General features: G+C 35.3%; 1 protein-coding gene across 20 annotated transcripts in view; it reads left to right on the forward strand.

Moving 5' to 3' along the window:
* Positions 1-25,942, forward strand: part of NAV3 (neuron navigator 3) — a 791,518-nt gene that overhangs the window by 554,539 nt on the left and 211,037 nt on the right. For all 20 annotated transcript variants that reach the window (XM_070600533.1, XM_070600535.1, XM_070600545.1 and 17 more), the window contains 2 exons: positions 8,958-9,030; positions 12,036-12,219. In XM_070600533.1, the coding sequence (XP_070456634.1) occupies positions 8,958-9,030; positions 12,036-12,219 (257 nt within the window). The remainder of the gene's footprint in view (positions 1-8,957; positions 9,031-12,035; positions 12,220-25,942) is intronic.

The raw sequence follows: 25,942 nt of genomic DNA on the forward strand, positions 1-25,942 counted from the left end.
TCGAGGGCCAGATGGCTTCTCTGGAGATTTCTACCAAAGATTCAAAGATTTAATACCTTTCCTTCTCACACTATTCCAGAAAGTTGAGGAAGATGGAATGCTTCCTAACTCATTCCGTGAGGCCAACATCACCCTGATACTAAAGCCAGACAAGGACAACACAAAGAAGGAAAATTACAGGCCAATATCGCTGATGAACATGGATGCAAAAATCCTCAACAAAACATTGTCAAAATGAATACAACAATACATTAAAAAGATCATACAACATGATCAAGTGGCATTTATACCATGGACACAAGCATGTTTCAACATCCACAAATCAATCAATTTGATGCACCACATTAACAAAATGAGGAAGAAAAACGACAAAATCATCTCAATAGATGCAGAGAAAGCATTCGACAAGATCCAACAGACATTTATGATAAAAACTCTCAATAAAATCGGTACAGAAGGAAAGTACCTCAACATAATAAAGGCCATATATGACAAACCCATAGCTAACATCATACTCAATGGGGAAAAACTGAAAGCCATTTCTCTCAGAACAGGAACAAGACAAGGATGCCCACTCTCATCACTCTTATTCAACAGAGTACTGGAGGTTTTTGCCAGAGCAATTAAGCAAGAAAAAGAAATAAAAAGAATCCAAATAAGCACTGAAGAAGTGAAATTCTTGTGTTTGCAGATGACATGATCTTATATATATAAAACCCTAAAAAATCCATTGGAAACCTATTAGAAATAATCAACAACTACAGCAAGATTGCAGGGTACAAAGTCAACTTACAAGATTCAGGTGCATTTCTATACTCTAATAACAAACAGAAAGAGAACTCAAGAACACAATCCCTTTCACAATTGCAATAAAAAGAATAAAATATCTTGGAATAAGTTTAGCCAAGGAAGTGAAAGACCTATACAATGAAAACTGCAAGACTTTCCTGAAAGAAATTGATGACAACGTAAAGAAATGGAAAGACATTCCATGCACATGGATTGGAAGAATAAACGTAGTTACAATGTCCATACTACCTAAAGCAATCTACAGATTCAATGGAATCCCCAATCAGAATCCCAGTGACATTCTTCATGGACATAGAACAAAGAATCCTAAAATTCATATGGGGCAACAAAAGATCCCAAACTGCTAAAGCAATCCTGAGAAAAAAGAACAAAACTGGAGGCATCACAGTCCCTGAATTCTAAATATACTACAAATCTATAGTAATCAAAACAACATGGTATTGATAACAAAAAACACACACACAGATCAATGGAACAGAATTGAAATCCCAGAAATGAAACACACATCTACGGACAGCTAATCTTTGGCAAAGGAGCTAAGAACATACAATGGAGAAAGGAAAGTCTTTTCAATAAATGGTATTGGGAAAAGTGGACAGCCACATACAAAAGATTGAAAGTAGACCATTCCCTTATGCCATTCACAAAAATAAACTCAAAATGGATCAAAGACTTGAACGTAAGACCTGAAACCATAAAACTTCTAGAGGGAAATATAGGCTCTTTGACCTCAGTCTTACAAGGATCTTTTGGGACATCGTGTCTTCTCAGACAAGGGAACCAAAAGAAAAAGTAAACAAGTTTGACTCCATCGACTAAAGAGCTTCTGCAAGTCAAAGGAAACCAGGATTGAAACGAGAAGACAACCCACCAACTGGGGAAAAATGTTTGCAAATCATATATCCAACAAAGGGTTAATATCCATAATATGTAAAGAACTCACATAACTAAACAACAAAAAGTCAAACAACCTGATCAAAAACTGGGCAGAGGATATGAACAAACATTCCTCCAAAAAAGATATACAGATGGCCAACAGGCACATGAAAAGATGCTCAGCATCGCTGATCATAAAGGAAATGCAAATAAAAACTATGCTAAGATATCACTTTATACCCATTAGAATGGCTATAATAACCAAAGCAAAAATAACAAATATTGAAGAGATTGTGGAGAAAAGGGAACCCTCATACACTGCTGGTGGGAAAGCAGACTGGTTCAGCCACAATGGAAAACAGTATGGAGATTTCTCAAAAAACTAAAAATAGAAATGCAATATGACCCAGCTATCCCACTACTGGGTATCTCTCCAAAGAACTTGAAATCAGCAATTCAAAGAGACTTATGCACCCCTATGTTATTGCAGTGTTATTCACTATAGCTGAGATGAAGAAGCAACCTAAGTGCCCAGGAACTGATGACTGGATAAGAAAGATATGGTGTATATATATGCAAAGGAATACAACTCAGCCATAAAAAATGACAAAATCATCCCATTCACAGCAACATGGATGGACCTTGAGGGTATTATGTTAAGTGGAATAAGCCAGATAGAGAAAGACAAACACTGTATGATTTCACTCATATGTGGAAGATAAACACACAGACAAAGAGAAATATTTAGTGGTTACCCAGGGGTAGAGGGGATGTGGGGTGGGTACAAAGGGTGAAGGGGAAAACCTATAAGGTGATTGACAAATAATAATATACAACTGCAATTTCACAATTTTTTAATCTATCATATCATAACCTCAATAGAAAAAACAGTTTGGGAAGCAGGTTTAATGCAAAATAGATAATTCTCAGAAAAGTTGCTATAATACCAAAAGCAAAAGAGGCTATGATGCCATTTTAAATCATTACCACCCTCTATTAATATTAAAGACTGTTTATTACCATAGCCACTTTTTTGTTTCTTGAGTTTATTGAGTTGGTACTATGTGCAGAGCATTGTACTAAGTGCTTCCATGTGCAGTTTCACTGGGTCCTCTACATAATGACATAGAATATCTGGTTCTCATCTCATTATTTAGATTTAAAGAGTCAGACAAGATAATCTCTATGGGCTCCACAGTCATGGAAATTATTTTAAGTTATTTATTTCTATCAATCCTAACATATAATGGCAACAAATTCCCTAAACACAATTTCAATATTTATATCTACATGTTTACTGATCAGCTCAGAATTTGACTGACTGTTGTACATTTCTATTTCTCACTAGTTTGCCTATTATCGACAAGTTTTAGTTTCTTAATGCCATTGCCATCTTCTCTCTCCTAGAATAACAATAGTTGTTTCCTTAACCTCACAAAAGCAAAAGACCAGAAACTGAATTTTTGGGTGAATGCTAACAGAGCTTATACCTGATGCTCTGTGTTATTTTATAAATTCATCCATTTAGTCAAGAAAAATGCATTAAGCTTCTGCTTTGTGCCGGGCATGATATGAAGTGCTGGGGGTAGAAGGGAGGATGTGAGATATGAGGTGCCTGTTCCCTCCCTTGGAGGTGAGCGTGGTGAGCATCAGAGAGGAGAAGCTGACGATGGCACAGATGAGAAGTTGGCATGGCAGGTAGATACTCAGTAGATACACTGAATTTGATTATTAATGGTATTTTAAATTATCACTTGATTTTTTCTTTTTTCATTTGAATGCTTTAGGCATAAAAACATTATTTTATCCTTGCACTAGTTCATTCATTTCCTCAGCATTTGTTTATAGATTGCCTAAGGTACCCTTCTAGACGTGGGGAGAGAACAATGGGCAAAGTAGAAAAGAATCCTCATGGAGCTTACATTCTGCTGGTCAAATATAAGAAATATATATGTATGTGTGTGTGTCCGTGTATATATACATTTTAATATATGCTTGTGTATGTATATATAGATTTCTTTATCTTTTTCTTTTCTCTTTTTCTGCCGAGGAAGATTCTCCATGCTAATCTTCCTCTATTTTTTTAGTTTCTGGGCCACCAGCACAGCATGGTTGCTATCAGAGCAGTATGGGTCCACACCTGGGAACTGAACCCAAGCTGCTGAAGTGGAGTGCACTGAACTTAACCTTTAGGCCACTGGGTTTGGCCCTATATATATTTCTGTATATTTATAGAGAGAGAGAGGCAGAGAGAGAGAATACCTTTAATGAACTGATCCATTTAATCCTAAAAATCTAATAGTCGAGTCTTAGTTCTCATCCTTCTTACCAGCAGCTTCTGTTGGAACTCCTCTCTCCCTTGGCATTAATATACTTTCTTCACGTTGTTTTCTGTACCCTACACTCTCCTGATTTTCCTCACACTTCACTGCATGCTTTTGCTCAGTATCCTCTGCGGGTTCGTCCCCTTCTTTCCAATAATAGTCTCCTAGGGCTCAATGTTCTTTCCCCTTCTCTTTGATAGCCGCACACCCTTGGTGATTTAGTCTAGCCTCATGGTTTTAATTACCATCTGTATGAGGATGACCCTCAAATTTAGATCTCTGCTCCTAGCCTCTCAGTTGAACCCCAGCTTGTGTGCCCAAATGCCTATTTGTCCATTTGGATGTCTAACAGACTAGACAACATGTCCAAAAGTTAACTCCTTCTTTCTATCCGTGGCTTCTTTCCATCATAACGGATAGAGATTTCATCCATTTAGTTACTGAGACCAAAAAACTTGGAGTCCTCCTTGATTCATCTCTTTCTCTTATATGCGTAACTTCCCATTAGATTTCTTCAAAATATATGCAGAATCTGATCATTTCTCATCACCTTCACTGCCACCATTGTCTGAAACACCGTCACCTTAATCTCTTGCAACAGCCACCTAACAGCTTTCTAGCCTTGTATGCCTGGACTCTGTGCTCAACAAAACAAGAGACTGATATTTTATTTTTATTTTTAGTTGCAGTAAAACATATATAGAAGAGTGTAAAGTAATCTAGTAGAAATTGAGGTAAAACCAACAGAAAGTGTATAAAGTACTCCAGTTTTAAGTATATAGCTGATTGATTTTTTAATATGTATACACCTGTGTAATCACTACTCAGCTCAAAACAAAGCACACCTGCCACGTATGTGTTCCCCCTTGCGCCCCTTTCTAGACTATACCCCTCCAAAGTTCATCACTATTCTACTTGCTGTTTTCGTTGTTTAGTTTTGATGATCTTGAATTTCGTATAAATTGGGCATCACATAATATATACTCTTCCGTTGGCTTCTTGAGCTCATCTATATGTGAGACTTTCTCAGGAGATTAGTCGCTTAATCTGTAAAGAGGAGGGTGGACTGAGATTAGGAGCTAAAATTTGAAAACATACTGATGTCCAACCTGAATCCACAGAGTTTGCAGTTCTTATTGTCTGGGGTCAGACAGAGGGAAGTAGTATATTCTAAAAGATCCCAAAGAGAATCTAACACGTAGCCTTTGGATCAAAGGGTCTTCCTCCTCCCCCCCCGCCCCCATACTCATTTTGTCCTTGAGTACAGGGACCAATTGGCTACCGCTCCTTCTTTCCTCCATTCTTCACCAAGTATGCACTGAGCATCTGTCAGATACCAAACACTGTGCCAGGTTGTTGAGACTGCATGAGTCAACAAAACACAGTTCCTATCTTCCAGGGGCTTAAAATCTCAATAAACCCATAGCTTCATAAAATCAAAAGTATACCTGAATAAATAAGTAAATAAATATAACTATGACAGCTCGACAAACATCTTTATATGCCCATAAACCAAATAGAGGGAGTGAGGAGAGAGAGATCGAGAAAAGATTAACTTTACCAAATAACTTAGTAATTCTGAAACGTTTTTTAAATTTGGTCAAATTATTGCTTATGAAGGGTTGACTCAAATTTCAAATCAGTTGCTTTACTTTTCAAAATGAATTTGTGTCCAGACAAATTAAAGGGCACTGAAAAGAAGAGGTAAAATAATTCTTCTCCAGATATTAGACATAGGGACACAATTTGTAAACATATCCAAAGGAATAACTGTGTCATCTTATATATTTATATATATAAAATAGTATTTTGAGCATTTTTGTCTGTGTTAGTTAACTGATTTACTTACATCCTTCCAGAGAACTTGCTTCTGAGGATAATTTTTCACTTTTTCCTTAGCTATTAAATATAGTTACCCCTCCAAAAAGAGACACTGTAGACAGGGCAACACATTACTCTTCTTTATGGCAGTGTTTGTCAAATTGTGGATTTCTATATCCCTTAATGGATCCCGAGATCCATCTAGTGGATTTTAACCAACATTTAAATAGATTAAACAGAAGACAATATAATGTAGTACAAAGCATCACAATGACTTCAATTTAGTAAGAGTAAATATTGTTCCACGAAACTGTTTTTTCCATTATATTTATGCAAGTATACATTGGGCTGTGCTATTGAATGTATTTCTTGCTATGGCTATGAGGCACAGTCAAAATTTTAGAAAATAGTTTGTTAGGGTACATGAAGTTTTTCTAATTAAAATTTGACCCAAATTATTAGGTATTGAAATACAATTTGAATTTTGATAGTTTATTTGGTGTATGGTTTAAGTAATATTGAGAAAAAATAAAACTGGCTTTAATCAGTTGAATCAATTTGATGGCAAATCACTTTTATCTGTTTATAATTATCAAAAAAGTTTATAGAGTTTTAGTTCAAAAAACAATTGTGTTTTAATATGGCAAAAAAATACACCTAAAACAGTTTTTACAGAGCTATTTAACTGGAAAATGTTTAAGGGCAACCTATTTTTTTTCAAAAAGCAGGAATTCTGAGAAACTAATCTCTAGAATTTATTGAAATAAAAATAATCATTATCAAAAACATATTGTTATATAATTTAAAAGTCCTCTCAAATTATTTTAAAGTATTCCTCTGATGAGGAAGCTAATCATATAAATGACATTTAAAATTTCTCAAAGCAATTTTCTTTCATTATAACTTTTTTGCTGTGTAAACAATGTAACATAGTACCAACAACCAAGATTCAATTTATAATTGGACTTTGGAATTAAGTACAGAAAGGATATTATTTTCTTAAGTTATGTTTATTATGCTGTTACACTGTTGGAAAATTAATTTTGACCAATAAACAAATATTGTTGAACAAATAAATATATTTTAATAAACTAGCCTTTAAGAGTCATATTGGAAATTTTATATTCAAGTACTTCTGTTGCTATTGCTTTAACTACTGTAGTATAACGGGAAACTGAATTAACTATCTCAGATTGTTGGTGCTCATAGTGAATTACTGTAAAGGAATAATACAAAGCTTTGGATGCTCCTGATAAATAGATATAAAAGGAATGCAGAGTATATTTTCAAGTTTATGGTGCATGTTGAGAGAGAGTTGTTTGTCTGTAATACCCAATCTGGATGTCAGTTTATTTTTTATATGGTAGCCAAAAAATCTATCTTACAAACTTAATTACAGATCCTATTTATTAACTTTTTCTTAGTCTTCCAATAAACTGATATTTTTATGTATAATAAAAGTAGCTAAAAGCAATAATAGCCTATTAGCACTTTGCAGTAAATTATATGTTTGGGCCCAAAATCTTCTTGCTTTTTGTAAAAGGCATATGATTATAAAAGTGATAATATCAGGACTATGACAGCAAACATTTTAAAATATTCAATTCTCTGTCTTAATATTAGGTGACAGTAATTGTTTGGCATTTCCTTTTTAATTTTTTTAATGAACCTGAAAGAAATAATTTTAAAATATCACTTTGGGTGGACAGAGTAGAAGATACAATTTGCTCAATTTTTTCTTCTCTTTCCTCCTTCTTTCCTTCCTTATATAATTTTATTTCCTAGTAGCAAAGTGAAATGTGAAGAAAGGAAAGTATTTGAAGTCTATTTCAGCACCATAGCCTTATTGGATATTCAGATATTGATGGGCAGAACAAGAATATTCATTTGGTCTTATGTGCAGCATCTTCAACTCTTGTTATTTTTTCAGTAGAATAATTTCAGCAAAACTGACTTTGTAATGAATCAATATAAAAATCATTTTTTTTCTCAAAGCAAATATGTATACCTTGGCTGCCATCATTTTTAAGCAAAGAACATCCCATTGGATATTATTACTTAAACTAAATTTTGCACAAAATTACATTTAAAATGAAATGTAAGTAGTTGTCTATTTTATAAGGACAGATTCTGGAATCTATTTTTTCTTTTTCTTTTCTTTAAGAGACATTTGACCTTACTATGAAGCTAAGCTAGAGAGGACATTGGCAGAACTTTGTATGTCCTCATGCATAGCTTTTGATGAGAATTTAAGAAGACAGAAGCCAATCCCTTGCCAAGTATTAAGTTTAAATCTTTTATTTACTTTAGAATTTCAAGATCTATGGAATACCAAAAAAACCCAGGGAGATGATTCACAAAGAACTGGAACTTCCTAGTTTCCTACACTCTTTAAAAAAGTCTTAGCTGTTTAACTTTGCTATGTAACGCCATGACCAATATTGAGATCAACCTGTGAAATAACATAAATCAGTCATTTGGTTTTTTGCTTCTCACCCTAAATGGTTACAAGCTGGTTATCATGTTGAAACTATTTAACAGCCGTGGCATAATTCTTTTAAATTACAAAGGCAATACCTATACTAAATCAGAGGATTATGCAATTTTAGAAATACAAATGCAACTTTTAAAATAAAGACTGGTTATGGTTTATGATGAAAATATGCTTCATTTCTTTCATATTGTATCAACTCTTTCTCTATCTTTTTTATCTTTTGGCAACTTACCAAATGTTACTGCATGAATCTTAATTCCCCACATCCTAACATCCTGAGACTCCCACAGGCAACAGTCTCCTGATGTGTGGACACTTTCCTTGAGACTTATTTACGAAGCACAAAATCCAGTTTTACGTTACGTAGGTGGGTTGCTACTTTGTAAGAATGCCATTCTTGATCAGGCCTTTATGAATTGTTAGTAAGAACCAAAGTAGACAATGAAAGCTTTATATTCATTTTGCAATTAGTCAAAATAATTCTAGTTAAACTCTGGTAAAGATCTCTAGTATGAAATGAATGTAAAGTATTCATTCTTTCTTTATCTCTCTCTCTCTGGTTTCATTCTAGCTCATTTATTTATTTAAAAATAACCCTCTAAGTTGCTTTTTCACTGCTTTTCATGTTACAGATTGAAAATGTTGATGTCTGCCTTAGTTTTCTAGCAGCCAGAGGAGTAAATGTTCAAGGTTTATCTGCTGAAGGTAAGAAAAAGCACACTTGTCACAAATGGCATCCATATTTGTAAAAGATTATTCATAATGGAAGAAATGTAAAGTGGGATTACATAGTTCCTTAATACAACAAAGGAGATCAGTAAAGTTTACAAAGTAATAGAAACATAAATGCAGTACTTATTAATGTATGCGTTAGTTATTTAGATATGTTCCATATTTTGCAAAAGCTGTTCTTGTCATGGCTGAGTGTATGTGAGGGGGATAGATTAACAAAGCATCTTTATGTTATTAGCAGAGTAGAGCATTTTTAGAGTCTTAAGTACATGGCTGGATAGAAGGATAATACATAGACATACACAAAAGGTAAAAATGGTATAATTAATGCTCAAATATTATTTTACCAATAACGTTTCTATGATATGATCAAGTTGGTAGTCTTAGTCTAAATATTTGGTAAGTTTAAATAAGTCATCATGAGCTTTAAATGACTAACATAACAATATTAGTAACTGTTATATATAAAAGCCTTAAAATAATTAAAGGTTCAAACGGTTATTACTCAAATTGAAGTATAGAAAAGTGGACAACGACTGAACTAGTTCTGTCATTTTCTTTTTTCTGGATCTTTTTCTTCCACATATATTCTTAGAAAACCTTTCCAAAGTTTTCAAGTACTGTTAACAAAAAACAATTGCTTAAGTTATGAAATAGCAAGTCCTTGGAGACCTGAATCAAATGTAATTAAATTAGAATATTAATTGTGTATATAAAAATTCTGTTAGATGCTATTAAACATTTTGACGATTGAGGTTGGTTAATGTTTCTACCACAGTTAGTTTGCTCTGAAAAGCCTTTTTCCTCATAGGTACTAGAAATACTAGACAATTCTAAGTTTTAAAAATTTTGCTGTCATTGGAAAAAGAGGAATTCTGTGGCTTCTGAAATATTATGAACATTTAGTAGAATTATTTAGTTTTTCCAATTTTTCTTCTAGATTTGAATTTTATCTTAAATTTCTGTTATCCTTTATTTGCTATGATGTGTAACATTAAATTAAACATTTAATAGACAAAAATCTCAGGTTTAAACCTAGCTGATGGTTATGTTACTTAGAATAAAATTTGGTGAAATTCTCCCAGATAATATTTTACTTTCTTTGTGGTTAAAAGCAGGCTAGAAATGCTACTATTTGTTCATTTTATGTCTCTTCCTTCTCACATGACATCCCTTATCAACATAAACCATTGATTTTTATTTATTTCTAAAAATATGTGATGCTCAAAATTGATTTTCTAAATTAATTAAACATGCATAGCTGTAAAACAAGAAATTGTTAAAAACTCTTCGAATAAGATCAGTCAGGTTTAAAAGGGGAAATTAGTACTTTCTCACTGTAGTTTCATGTCGATCAAGCCAACTCTTCTATATTATGGCTACTGTGAGGAAGGTTTGGGAGGAAAAAAAGAACATCTCAGAGCCCCGTTGTATATGAATAATTCCATCGCATGGTTTGTGTGACATTATAGACCATCAGAGGGCAGGAAATTGAAATAGTTTACTAATGTTCCTAAACTCCACAAAGGACACATAAAACCTTGACCTCACAAGAGGATGTATTTGATTGCTAATAGCAAGTTTTGTTTAAAATATGACTACAGGTCGCATAGCCTTATTTCAAGCTTTACTTCCATCTCTTTAAAAAAATTTTTTTTTTTTTATATTAAAGATTGGCACCTGGGCTAACAATTGTTGCCAATCTTCCTTTTTTTTTTTTTCTGCTTTATCTCCCCATCCCTGCCCCCCCCCCCCCCAGTTGTATATCTTAGTTGCAGGTCCTTCTAGTTGTAGGATGTGGGACGCCGCCTCAACGTGGCCTGACGCGTGGTGCCATGTCCGCGCCCAGGATACGAACCCTGGGCTGCCACAGCGGAGCACGCAAGCTTAACCACTCGGTCATGGAGCCGGCCCCTTAATTTTTAAATTATAACTACAGGAGAAAAATCTAGGCTCCTGTTGTAGACTACTTTGTGCATTTAATTTTTTATTCAATATTAGAAAAACTTACACAGGAGCCCCACGTGTTAAAACTCAGATTTCTACTCATATTTATTCAATTATGTTACCTGAAGTCATGAGTAAGCTGGTCTTTATTATTTATTAATATGTAATGTGAATTAAAAATAAAATAATTGGAGCATTAAAAATGGATACACATGATGTAGTGGGCTTTTTGGAGGATATATATATATATACATTTTTTCTTTTGAGGAAGATTAGCCCAGAGCTAACTGCTGCCAGTCCTCCTCTTTTTGCTGAGGAAGACTGGCCCTGAGCTAAAGTTCGTGCCCATCTTCCTCTACTTTATATGTAGGATGCCTACCACAGCATGGTGTGCCAAGCAGTGCCATGTCCCCACCCGGGATCCAAACTGACGAACCCCGGGTCGCCGAGAGGCAGAACGTGCAAACTTAACCGCTGCGCCACCTGGCCGGCCCACATTTTATTTTCAAATAAATTGGTTGGTGGGTGATATAGAAGGAATGTTGACTGCTATAAATCCAGTGACTATTATGAGGTACACTCACGGCATCGATACTTATTATGCAGGACGACCAACATTTAAGTGGCTTTCTTTCTCCGCTTCATAACCATCACTGTCTTGGTAACAGCTGTGTGTATTTGTGAGGGAAGCAGAGTGTTATCAAATAATTAGCACGAGACAGATTGCACATCCATTTCTAAGAAGAAGCTAACTCTAAAAAAACTGTAGTTCAGGGTCAGCAAAGAGCATCACATGAGTAAGTTTTGTTCTGCTGACCCTCCATCCCTTCACTTTCTCCCTGAATTTTCCAAGCTATGTGTAAATGTTAGCATGTTCCAGAAAATCAAGTTTGTTTGAATCTGTGACTGAGAGAATCAAGTTGTGTTTCTATCTTCATAGATTTAGTCTAAGAGAATTGCATCTAGAATTTCATTTGTAAAAAAAAAATCATTTTATATGATACTGTTTTTATATTTTCCATTTGATACAGAAATAAGAAATGGAAACTTAAAAGCCATTCTAGGACTGTTTTTCAGTCTGTCTCGCTACAAGCAGCAGCAACACCATCAACAGCAGTATTACCAGTCCTTGGTGGAACTGCAACAGCGGGTGACTCACGCCTCCCCTCAGGCAGACGCCAGTCAGGCCAAAACCCAGCAAGATATGCAGTCCAGGTAAGGAGGGGAGTCAGGGCATGTACTTGAAGTTCATTTGTTTAGGTACCACTTGTTTTTAGCAAATTGTTTTTTGTGAGTTTGAAAAACATATTTATGTAGTTGTGTCAATGTGATGGGGTTGTTTGACTAATGTGATAGAAGTTAAAACCACTTTTCTTTTGGCTGGATGAGCAACATTTATCACTTTTTACGGGAAATATCTGTGTTTGTTTTCTAAAAATGCTTGTGGTTTGCATCAAAGTGTGTGCAATGTCTTTCTTGTTAGTCACGTGGCACGGGTACTTCCTTCTGCAAATTACTTTATTATTTAGAATGCGCTACTAAGCCTAGTCTCCAGTTGTGCAGTTATCTGTTGTCGATGCTTTTGATTGATTAAATTGTTAAATCTTTCAAAAATGTCAAGCCTGTTAAACATAGGAGTTTGAGTGTTTGGGAACATACGTTTTTCGAAGTGAGACTCTGTGTGTGTGTGTGTGTTTATATACACACATGTATATATTTGTCTGACTTGAGTCTATGGTGCATGTAGACACAGCCTGGGGTGAGTGCTGACAGATCAGGGCAGCTTTCTTATCTTTTCCATTACCGCTTTTTTCCAATTTGAAGTTATAGCAGTCTGGGTTCAACCAGAGAAGCAGAACCAGTAAGAGATACATATTAGGAGATTTATTGTGAAGAATTGGTTTATGTGATCGTGGGGACTGTTTATCAGGTCTGAAATCCCAACGACGGCCCAGCACAAAGGACAGGCTGAAACTCTCAGCGTGAGCCAAACCTGCTATATATAGGTAGAATTTCCTTCTCTCAAGGAAGCTTCAATCCTGCTCTGCAGGCGTTTCTAGTGCTGAATCAGGTCCACCAGATTATCTAGGATGATCTTCCTTATTTAAAGTCAGCTGCCGTGGATTTTCAGCGCATCCACAGTATATTTTCACAGCAACACCTAGATTAGTGTTTGAATAAGTGGGACTGAACAAGCCTGGGCAAGTTGCCACATCAAAAATGACCACAGGGGCCGGCCCCATGGGCTAGTGGTTAAGTTCACGCGCTCTGCTTTGGTCGCTCTGGGGGTTTCGCTGCTCCGGATCCTAGGCGCGGACATGGCACTGTTCATCAGGCCACGTTGAGGCGGTGTCCCACATGCCACAACTAGAAGGACCCACAACTAAAATATACAACTATGTACTAGGAGGATTCGGAGAGAAAAAGAAAAACAAAATGACCACAGAATGAAATGAAGTTAACAGGTTTCATGCAAACTGCTCATTTGTTCCTGATCAATGAGCAGGCTATCAGGTAGTCAGCTCTATGGCATAAATAGCTATTGTTTTTTTAAGGAAGGAGAATGTCCGATATGGAAATACTCTTCATCATCTTTAAAAATATATACACATATCAAACATAAATATTTAACTTTTTCCGTCTCAGAAGCCGAGACTGAAACATAATAATAATCATTTTACCTTGAGTTTGTTTTTGGGAATTAGTATTGACTTAAAAAGCTAAAATTCTGAAATACGCTCACAAACTACCCTCTACTTAATGTCAAATATTCAGTGATTCAAATATCCCCTTCTCTTTCACCTGTCAACCAGCCCTCACTTCATAATAAGCAATATTTCTTTCTCTATATAACCATGCAAGCTCTATTCTCTTTTGTGGATTTTTTTCATTAGTCGATTATTAAATCAATAAAGAAAAATCATAGTTTTACCAAAGAATATGGAATATACTACAAAGTATTACTACAAAATGGAGTAATAAGATCTATTTCTCATTACTCAGTGATACAGATATACTTCTGTTTTTTAAACTTGTCTTGGCTTTTTGTGATGTCGAGTGAAATGTGCAGGAATCAAAGTGGAAAAAAAAATTCTCAACAGTGTAAGTTCTTTGGATTTCCTTAAGAATAGGGAGAAAAGAAGAAATATTTATTTTTTATCATTATTTTTAGGGGGATGGTTGGTAGAAAGAGATCTAGATTTTGAAAACTGCCAGGAATAATATTTCCTACAGTTTGGTTTAAGCCATTTGAGTGGAAAAGAAGCAAGAATAGTAGTAGAAAAAATATAGGAAGTAAAGTAGTATTGTATGAAGCATGTTGACTCTGGAAGTGATGTGGAATTTCATTTGTCTTTCCTTTACCTACTCTATTTCTGTATCTGCCATGTGGAATTTCTTGCCCAGAATTTCTCAGTGGTTCTGACTCTTCTGGGGAGATTTTTTTTTTCTGTTCTTGCTGGATATGCATGGCTGTTATGAAAGTGTATTATATTTTAAAATATAGACCCATATGTAATAAGCATCGTAATTTTATACCATTTTGGGGAGAACGGTCTTATTTTTCTCATTGAAATGTTATGAAAAGTAGTCTTTTCACCAATGTCCTTTAGGACTGAAATAGATTCTTAAATAATTCTTCTTCTGATAAATTGGAGTTAATTACTTTTTGGGTTGATAATAAATTTAATAAATGTTGAGTACTTGCTGTACTAAATGCAGTATTAAGACCCTGATATAGAGGAGCTCAACGTCTTAATTTTAATAAAATTTATTGTATGTTTTGGAGAATACATTTCATACATTAATATTTATTTTCATTTTTATATATTTGATATAGTGAAATAGTCTATGAATTAGAATTTCTGTGGACTTATGTAATAATAGTGTATTTAAGCCCTTTTCAAAAGCCCATAGTTATTATACAGAGAAAAAGAATATAGTGTCTATGTAGTAGAAGCAAGATGGTTAATGCAGGAAAAGAATTCCAGTGACAGATTTTTCTTCATTTGCTTGAGATGTGAGTCATAAATCATGACTTATGAAGCCTTTCTGTTGATTCCAAAGCTCTTCCCAAGTAAATAGCTTAAGTGACCGGTTCCTCTATTATTCTGGATATTTAGCCAGAAAATGTTCCTATATTTTTCTCTGTAGACTAATAAAAAAATTTAGGGCACATTGTTCCATTTCAATGAGACTCATTTTTGTTTTGTTTTGTTTATTTAAAATAAATATCTATATATATTTCCACAAATAAATTTGTTTTATACATTAAGATTTTCTAATTTGTTTTTGCTGTTTTGAACATAACTCCAAATGTTTTCAACCAATTTGAACATCTTTCATTTAAACAGACATTTTGATCTAAAGGTTACAAGTAGTGCATACAAGAGACAAAATGAAATGTGGCCCAGGAGATGTAGAATACGGGCAACCAACTCTCTTCTGGTCTCTCAGCTCCTTCTCCACTCTTGTTTGTGGGTGTGCATGCATATGTGCAAGTATGCATGCGTGTGTGTATCCTGTTCAAATGGCAAACTCTAGTTATTAAGAGCTTGCTTCTAGAACAAGACTGGCTTCCAATCCCACCACTTCCTAATTGTGTGACCTTGGGCAGCTTACCTAACCTCTCTGTGCTTCAGTGTTCTCATTTATTAAAAGGGAATAAAAAATGGCACTCATCTCATGAAGCTGTTTTGGGGGTTCACTGGGTCAGTACATCTAAAACACTTTGAACATACCTGGCACATGTCACTCCCCTGCTCAAAGCCCTGCTATGGTCTCAAACAGCCCAGGTTTGCTCCCAACTTAGGAAATGTACTCTAGCTCATCCCTTTGCCCAGAGTGTTCTTCCTCTGATGGCCACTTAGCTCATCTCTCACCTCTTTCCAGTCTACTAGTCAAATGTTGCTCTCTCACTGATGACTGCCTTGACTGCCTTTGAACACAACAGGCTGCCCACCACCACTCCCCATTGTACTTTGCTGTACTTTCCCTTTTTTCCCGTAGTTCTAATCATCCTCCAACCTACAATTTACTTGTTTATGATATTCATTGTTTGTTATTACTGCTTCTTCCTTTCTAGAATGTAAGCACTATGAGGACAGAAGTATTTTTATATTTTAGTCACAGTTGTATTCCAAGGGATACAGAGCTATGTGTAATAATATGCTTCATAAGATTTGCAGTTACAGTTATGTCATTTTAAATTAAAATTGCATATATTTATAAAATTAGTATACTAAAGATAACATGTCCTTGATTTTTGGTTGGTTTTGATATTGAACTACGGTAGTTTTAAAATGGTATATAATGGAACCATCAGAAATTATCCAGCTGCATGGAACTGTTTGCCTCTATCCTAATTGATCCCCTCATATAGCTTTCTTTGGTCCTTTATTTATTTATTATAGATATTATGTTCCCTTTGCTTGCTGGGTGTCATTCATTAATTCACTGCTGTCAGTGTTGCCACCTCTGCGCAGTGCCTGTGCTCCGTGTTCCTTTACTAGCATGTGATTTCAGTTCTGTGGGGTAAGAAAGCAGATCACCAAGATCATTAGCATTTTGGTATCATAAAAAGTAAATTTGAGTGAAGTGCTTGGGCTATGGAAGGTCACTGATAGCTTCAAGTCATTTATGTTTATAACTCCTTTCTTCTCTCTCCTGTTTTGCTTAGACAGGCCAAATAAGATAACTGATCTAGTATTCAACCAGTGCATTTTTTAATTACAGACTGGTAAAAAATATTAAGACCACAACTAATCTGATGCAAAAAATATTGTCTTTAAGATGTCCAGATTACTGATTCATTTTGTTAGCAAGTGATATTAACATAGACATTGCTGTTATTTTGTCAATATAATTTAATGTTACGGGGGAAAATATGATCGAAAGCCACCTACTTCTGAATTAATCCCGAGATGGCCTTGTTTTTGTGGCTTTAATTGCTGATATGTGAGGGCAATCTTGTTCCTTGATCACTGATCTCCTTTATCGTTTGACCTGAATTATCTTCTTGTAGCATCTGTGTTAAAGTAAAGCTGTACTCAGATTCTAAATTTCTTAAATCCTTCACAGAGAAATATTTGGTTATATGTGGCGTGATAAAGATTTGATCAATCAAGTTATCAATTCTCAAAAATGTGAAGATATTTAATATAAAAATTAGATTTTCTCTAAGTCTTTGGAAGGACTTTACATGGGTCAAGATTAAACATCTTACTCTTTTACGTAATGTTCAATATCCTATTTGTGTTTATTTAATATAAAAGATAAAACCAGTTCCCTCTATCTTTCTTTTTTTTTTTTCCTCCGGAAGGAGTAGATTAAAGACTGTGTCTCCAACCAACTGGGGAAATATGAGAAGTGCTTTAATATAAAGTGATAAAAATCTTTGAGAAGAGTTGTAATCGTATTTATTTTCTATAGGTTTTAACTAAGAGATAGATAAATAATATTTCTTATTCTAGAGAACAAGCTAGAAATGAATCCTATAATTTTTAAACTCAGAAAATTCATTTCCGTGGGTAAATATGTCTTAGAAATTCAGGATATTTCTACTAATCATACTTTTCCATATATCGTGTTGACAATTAGAGTTGTAGTTGACAGGAAAGGTAACAAAGTTTGACTTTCCACAACCATACACATGAGACCAGCCAATAATGAGCAGAATGCATGTCATGAATGTATAATTTTATTGGGAATATCTGGTAAAGCATTATAGTGAAAGAAATTATAAAATGAAATTTATTTTTCTTATGTAGTGGTCTGGTTATACCTGAGGTATTAGGATGAAAGTATTTGTAAAAGATGGTGTATTTTTTTGTTACGATAGAGTTAATAAAAGGGAGGTAATTTTCCTTAAAACGTGAGCCCCTCAAGCTTAATTTTTGTCCAGATTATTAAATGACTTTCCATACCGTTATTAAATAGTTGTTGAATTTTACCAACTTACAAATAGTGATTTTTGAATCGTGAACAATATTTTTGTATTTTAGAGAATTAAAACATGTATAAAAAGAAAAAAATTGAATGTGAAAGTGGAGGTAGGTAAGAAGTTACGTAGATAGGTGACAGAAGTGTTAAAGGCAGTGATGACGGTTAAGTCTGTCTGAACTAGAATGAACTAGTTTGGGAATTTGAGATATCATGATCTCCACAGATGATCATTTGCCCCTGCTTTTCATTTTGTAGGAGAAAGTCAAGAATATGTTCACATGCTGTTTAGATGAAGTTGCTTCTATAGAACTCACAAGTCAAAGTGAAAAATCTTTGGGCACATATTCTTGGAGTGGCTTGTCTGTCCCCTTTGCAGCCCCTTCCCAACGTTCCCGTGACCCCTGCCACACACGGTGCTCTTGGAACCCTCTTCCCGTTGAGGACATTTGCTTTCCTCTTTTCGAGGAAACATCTTTTCCTTCTGGGAGATTCACTCTGAAACTGGGCCAGTTTACAGCTTCTCAGCCTGGGGTTATAAATCTTGAAAAGCATATAAGGAAGTTTAATTTAAGATGACAGGAAGGCTCTGGTAATTTAAGCCCTCATGTACCTGGCTTCAATTAGTTGCTTAACTCAGCTCTGTGTTGTGGCCTATTGTATATTCTTCAAAAAAGTCAGTGAATCAATTAAACTTTAAGCAAAACAAAAAGGACAGTTATGCATCTTTTCTTTAAAAAAATCAGCTTATTCATTCCTAGCAAGAAATAATTGAAGAGAAAGAAATTATTTTTAATTGACCGATTTAGGAAACCAACAGAGTCTAATATTAAAAGAGTGTGTAGTATACACACACACATATACACATTGCTTACATTCTATGCTTTTACTCCACTATTTAAAAAGCTTGACGACCGCTTGTCCTTCTCTTGTTATAGATGAAGCAGCATCTATATAGTTTTGGTTACTTTAGAGTCAAGTAGACATGGCTGTCAAATCTGCCTACCAATTCCTAGTGGTGTGGCATTGGGAACTGCTCAAATACAATATTCTTAGCCCTAATATTGGAATGGTGATAACTTCCTCATAAGGGTGTTGAGAAGACCACATGAAATAATTTATGTATAAACTGCCTCCTTAGCACAACACTTAGCATATAATAGACACTCAAACCAGATACTTTCAACTTCCCTCTACCACTTTAAGATCATATCACATGTATAATAGAATATATTGACCCACATTAGAAATCTCAAGTCAGCCTCATCACTGTTCCTTTCTTTCTAAATTTCTCTGGTCAATTCTGTCCATTACACTTTTTTAACTTAAATATGTAGAAGTAATTCAAAGTAATAATATGCTCATGATTAAAAATAACAGCCTGCAGCTCAGACCTTCCCATGCCTGGTCTAGCTACACAGAGGTAAGCCCTTTAGTTATTTTCAGTATTTCCTTTAGTGGTTACTCCCATATAGCTAAATAAAATACTTCTACCACTATACCATTATCGCTATTTTGTGATTCACACTCCCCATCTCTCCCACCCCCATTAATGTATGTAACAAATGTTTATTAAGCTCCTCTTATGTTCCAGGCACTCTTCTAGGTGCTGGATGGAGATATAGCAGAGGACAAAATAGATTAAAGAACCCCTGTCCTCCCGAAGCTTACATTCTACTGATGGGAGACAAACAATAAAAATTTAATTAAAATATGTACCAGTAATTGGACAGCCGATAGTGGAGAAACGTAAATCAGAAAAGGGGGGAAAAGATGTGTAGGAATCATTTTTCCACAAATTTAAATAGGGTTCTGATGGATGTCCTCACTCAGATGATATTGAGCAGAGCAGGTGAGAGAAGTAGCTGTGGGGTTACCTTGTGGTAGAGAGTTTCAGGCTGACAGGAGAACAAGCTAAGACCTTGAGTTCAGAGCCTGTCTACTTTATTTCAAGAAGAGGAAACATCCCAATTGGCCTGGATCAGAGGAAAGGAGGAAGAAGAAGAGTGGGATATAATTCAGAGAGAGAACGACGAGACACTAGTATGACGCTGTTGCCATTATATGGACTTTGGAGTTTACTGCAGGAGAGATGGGAAGCTACTATATGCCATACGGAGGAACATAAACAGGTATAAAAATCTAGGGGTCTCTCTGGCTGCTGTGTTGAGAACAGATTGTAGTAGGGAAAATGTGAAAGCAAGGAGTCATGGAAAAAAGTTTGGACTACCATGGTGAAGGGGGAGAGAGGAAGTTAAATTCTAAATATATTTTGAAGGTAGTGTAGTAGAACTAGCTGACAGATTTGTGGTGGGATTGGTAAAAAGACAGGAGACTCTACATGGTTCGTATTTGCTGCTTGAAAGATGGTGTTTCCATTTACCAAAATGGAAAATAAAGTAGGAAGAGCATGTTTGGGAGGGAGAAGGTCAGATATTCGTTTATCAACATGTCTGTTTTGATATGTCTACTATGCGTATGTAAGTGGAGAAATTAAGGAGGCAACTGGAATTGCAGGACTGGAGTTTAAGGGCTAGCTGCAGGCTGTAGATAAAAATTCTGGAGATATAACCATATGGAAATTGTAAAAACCTCTGAGACTAGACATGATAAAGTCACTAAAATCTATGTTTAAACGAAGCAAAGAGGACTGAGGACTAAGGTCAGGATCCCACCAATGGTTAGAGATCAGGGCGATAGCAAGAACTCGTAGAGGAGACTGAAAAGAAGCAGCCTACAAAGGAGGGGGAAAAACCCCAGAGAACTTGTTTTTCTGGAAAGCAAGTGAAGGAAGTGTTCCCAGAGGGGGTGGGGATCAATAGTAATAATTGATATGTAGCCCCTATTGTGTTTCTGTCACCATTCTAAGTACTTTATACACATATTCATTCTTTAAATCCTCACAACAACCCTGTGAAACAGGTACTATTATTGATCTTAGTTTTCAGATAAGGACAAAATGGAAAGGCCAATTAAATTGCACAAAGTTTCACGGTGACTAATCTGTAAGTTGGATTCAGGCAATCTGGGTACAGAGTTTGTGATTCTAACCGTAACCTGCCTGCAGGACCTCAACTGCGTCAAATGGTGCAAGTGAGTAGGATGAGCACTGAGAACTGACGGCGGGTTTCGCACTGGAGACTGACTAGAGCTATTCCAGTGGAATACTTGTTGTGAAGACTGCACTGGAATCTGTTCAAGGGAAAAGAGGACAAAGGAATTGGAGATAGTAAATGTAGACAGGTCTTTTGAGGAATGCTCCTAACATAGTTAAACTCATTCTTTTTAGTTCTTTTATTGGTTAACTTCATAACTTTCTGTAATGAAACAATATTTTTATCTCTTTCTCAGTCGATTTTGGGATTCTATTTTGTAAAACATGGATATTAGCCCTTCTGTTCAGTTCACTCCCATCCATTAACAGTTTCCAGCCTCTGTAATCTACACTTTTATTTTTTATCAAGATTCATAAGATGTACATTCTATTTTATACACATATGATTCTTCCAAATTCTTGTATAGGTTGACTCCAAAAGTTTTGAAACCAATGGAGTGTTTATATAATGGTTATTATAAATATGTTCTGCAGAATCGAGACAGATACTCTGATTCTTTCCTATTCAAGGCCTTACAATGTCTATTGAAAGTTGATATTTGTTTGATTTTAGTATAAATGGAAGATAACTTTAAGAATGCACCAGGACTCATTTAATGATGCTTTAGAGGGATCAGTCTGGGTAAACCGAGGGACTCCTCTATGCCAGCGTCTTTTTTCTGGGATTATTCAGTGTTTAGAGTTAAAACTGCTTCTTGTTTGTTTGGATGGTTAATTAATTCGTTTATTTATGCCTGCCATGGAGTGACCATTGACAGTGATTGACATGAACATTTGACTAATCTCCCTTTTTTCATAGCCCCTTCATCTTGTCTGCAATTTGCTAGCTAATGTTCTCTTCTTCCTCTTCTAGGCTGAATCCTCCCTCCAGTTGATTACTAGGATGAGGCTTCCCTTATTTTGTGTTCTCCATCAACATTACTCTATTTATTTTCAGTTCTCCAAAATCTCTTGAAGTCTCTAGTCCATTGGTGGCCCCTGTCCTCTATCCTGTTATCCTTGACGTTGTGAACCTAAACCTTTGTTACTCCCTTATCAATGTGTTAGTGGCATCACATTAGGGAGATGGGAATAATACATGAGTTTGAGTCTCAGAAGGGATGGACAGAGTCATTCTTTGTTCTGATAACTTTATTTTTTTCTTTAACAAAATAAAAATCAATTAACTGAACTTAGTTTCTCCAGGTAGAAAATGAAAGCATCACAATTAAACTTTATGTTTCCAAAGCAATTATGAGAATATGATATATATTTTAAAGTATTAGACTAACTCCTAATATAGAGAACTTAAGACACGTGCTTTTTGCCGTAAATATCTAGATGAAAACAATGGTGAAGCAGTTTTTATAATTTGGTCTTATAACACATCTTTTTTAAAAATCTAATATGTGTATCATCATTGAGCTGTGATTTAGGATAACTAATTTGTGATTTATTTTTTTAACGTTTTACCAAAGGACATTTTGATATTCTGTTTATATGTTTTATGAACACTGTCTCCCAAGCACTAGAAATTATTTGGTTCTATTTGATTTTTAGTGTTATAGGGCTCTCTCTTCTCAGAGCACTGATAATATAGATTTGATTATTATACCTGCAATTTTATACTATATGAAATTATTACGTTAATGTTTTCCACTCAAGATTTTATCTCTAAATTTCAACTTATTGACTTACAATGGAAAATGCAGCTGCCGCAAAAACTATAGTAATCATGTCAATATGACCATTGAATTATTTTCCTGTAGTCAGATCTACATGGAAAACCAAATTCTAATGAGAGGATGACAGGGTGAGGATAGCATTGAATTTAAGCGACTTACGCATTTCTGCACCTGAGATAGTCTTGCTAATAAGACTTCAACCATTGGCCAAGGTCCCTTCTTCATTGTAAAAGGCACTGTCAACATTTGCCTCTTCATGTTCCATCTCATCTGCCTCCACTTCTGACCGCCTCTACTGTTTCCCCCTTTCTGATTGCTCTCTAGTCTCATAAGATGTATAAACAAAATCAGCCTTCTCTCCCTGCAAGACTGTGGGGCAGAATCTAGGCCAAAGCTTATCATCAAAGACGTTTTGAGACCCCAGTCACCCCTTAATAATGTGAGACCGATTGTACTGATGGTTGCATTTGCTTTGCAGTAGATTGGGAGTAGCCCAGTTATGAAGACTCTATAAAATAGACTTTCTCATAGCTCTTCACATACTTTATAGACATTCATTTACATAATTATTTTATAAGTAGAGTAACTGAAGGTCATTTTCATGAAAATGTGAACTAAGAAATAGTTTAACATATTTTGTGCTTACTGCAACACTTTTTAAGTCTTTAGAAGTATAAAATAGTCCAGATCGTTCACTAATCAGGATAGTCTTTGCCAAAAGTTGTTTAAATCTTGAGCTTAATAAAATAGCTTTGTCTGCTGGTATTCTGGGTCCAATTTTTTAAAGATGCTTGCATTAAAATAAACTTTCAGAAGGGAGCACTGAAAGCGTTACCATATAATTTTACTCCATACTGAAAATTGTAAATAGAAAAGATCCATGGAGCAGTGTAATGTTTTGAGCTACATGTAAGTAAGCGCATTGTGGAAAATCTAATTTATGGTAACACTGTTAGAGAAATATGAGCCTGGTTTCCTGAGTTCTCCTTTATCTTGAAGTCCTACATTCCTAAAAGTGCATGAGACTTTGATGCAGTGGTATCTTGCACAGGCATCTCCCTCTTTAGTTACTGTTTTGAGATCCCAGAAAAGCAGACCATGCAGGTGGTCTTATTAACTGTCGGTTGAAATTTAAGATAAGACAGAGGTTATAATATATTTACATACCGTATTTCACTAATGGGATAAGTTATCACAGTAACCTGTCTCACATACAATCAGGATGATATTTCAGCCACCCAGCTACTAAAAAGAAACACATGTGGATGAAAGCTAAGTTTCTGACTCATTTATGGATTAGGCAATAACTATTTTCAGTGAAGTCTCACCAAAATTTAAGTTTAGAGACAAAGTATTTTTATCACATACTCTGATGTGAGTATAGTTGTTATAAAATGTCTTAAATATTTTTGAAGGAACATATATGGTTTTGAGGTATAAAAGATATTTTTGCAGAAGTGGCTAAATGCCTCCCTCTTTCTTAGAGCATTAGTTTGTCAGTTATCATTTTATAACGTTGCACCAGGATCCTACAGAAGGGAAACTTTATAATCAAGGAAGAATTTGACTTGAAGGATTCCTTAAATCTTAATTCTAAATAGATGGCTTCATTTCTACCCTTAGCCATCATAGGATATATAAGGAAATATATTTCAACCTATCTCAGTCTTAAAAATTTTGGTGAATGTGTTTTACTGTCTTCAATGTTTATTTTATCTAAAAATGCTTAGTTTAAGACTTTCTTCCAATGTATTTAATTATAATATATCTTGGGTAATTTATTCCTAATTTTCTCTCCAGCCATTTTCAGTAAATTTGAAAGGAAATAATTCCTGCCTTCTTAACATAATACCATCTTATGAAAGAAAACTAAAATTGAGAGGTAAAAAATTTCTGCTAAAACTTATACCCAAGAAATTTCTTACTTCATATTCTGTAATTTATTTCTTTGTTTTCTTCCTTTGTTCCTTGGGAATAGTGCTGTCAATATATTCTATTGATGTGATGCTATGACTAAGCGTATGTTTCTCTTTCTTTGGGAATCAAGAGTACTAAATGTTTGACTGTACAGGGATTCTGTGTAGGCATTTCCACTCTTATGATGTGTTTGTGTGGCTCCAAGACTGAAGATAAGTAGAAAAGGGAGGAAATAAAGGAGATCCTAAAATATTTTTTCATAAAATCTCTTAATATAGATAAGGAGTTCTAAAAACCTATATAATGTGAAAAATTGCTTTGATAAACATAGATTGTTCAATTGTATTTGTATTAAGTACATCCATTTTAAAAATTACTGTTTTGTGCCTCATTTTTATCTTTGGATGAACCAAGCACTGTGCAGTTGGGCATAGTCAATGAATACCATATGGCTTAGTGAAAGATAGGATTGTTCCAGTGATCCTTCATATATTACATTAGAGCCCAGTGTTATTTTTCATTGGTGATTCAAAAGTTCAAATGTGGCTTTTTAGCAAATAAAGATTCAACCCCCACTGTGTGCCAAGAATTGTGCTAGATGTGAAGCTGAGATATGGTGATGGTTTTACCTTTAAGATTGCCCACCATCTAATAGAGGAGAGGACCTAGACATTCAAACATATAGTTCAGGATGGTGTGCTAACTAATCTAACAGAGTACAGGTTGCTCAGTGAGCACAGTTAGAGGAAAGAGCTGACATGAAGGCACTGATGAAGGATATGCCGTTTCACATTCAGGAACTATTTGGCCAAGGAGAAAGCGTAATTAGAAGTGTATTATCCAACTCCAAAGATGGTGGCACAAAACAATAACAATTTTATTATTCTCAGGAATTTTGTGAGCCTTGGAATTAGACCGGACAGCGGCGATGGCTTATCTATACCCCACAGTGTCTGGAACTCTACAGGGAGGGGTGGAATGGTTGGGCTGTCACAAACTGCTGGGAGGCAAAACATCTGTGGTTGGAGAATCCACTTCCAAGGTGACTTCTTCACTCACATGTCTGGCAGCTTATCTGGAATAGTGACTACAAAAGGCCCTTCCAGCATGGCAGTCTCAGGGACACTGTACTTCTTACATGGTGACCCACTGAAGTAGTGACAAACCCACCCAGATTCAAGGGGAGGGGTGGGACAGAGATCTCACCTCTTAATGAAGGAGCATCAAATTCTTTAAGGCTCTGTGTTTAAATTGTCACAGGGTATCATGAGAGGTAAAACTAGAGAAGTAGGCAGAGGTCAGT

This window comes from Equus przewalskii, chromosome 29 (genome assembly GCF_037783145.1).
Source record: "Equus przewalskii isolate Varuska chromosome 29, EquPr2, whole genome shotgun sequence".
In the NCBI taxonomy this organism is placed as follows: Eukaryota; Metazoa; Chordata; class Mammalia; order Perissodactyla; family Equidae; genus Equus; species Equus przewalskii.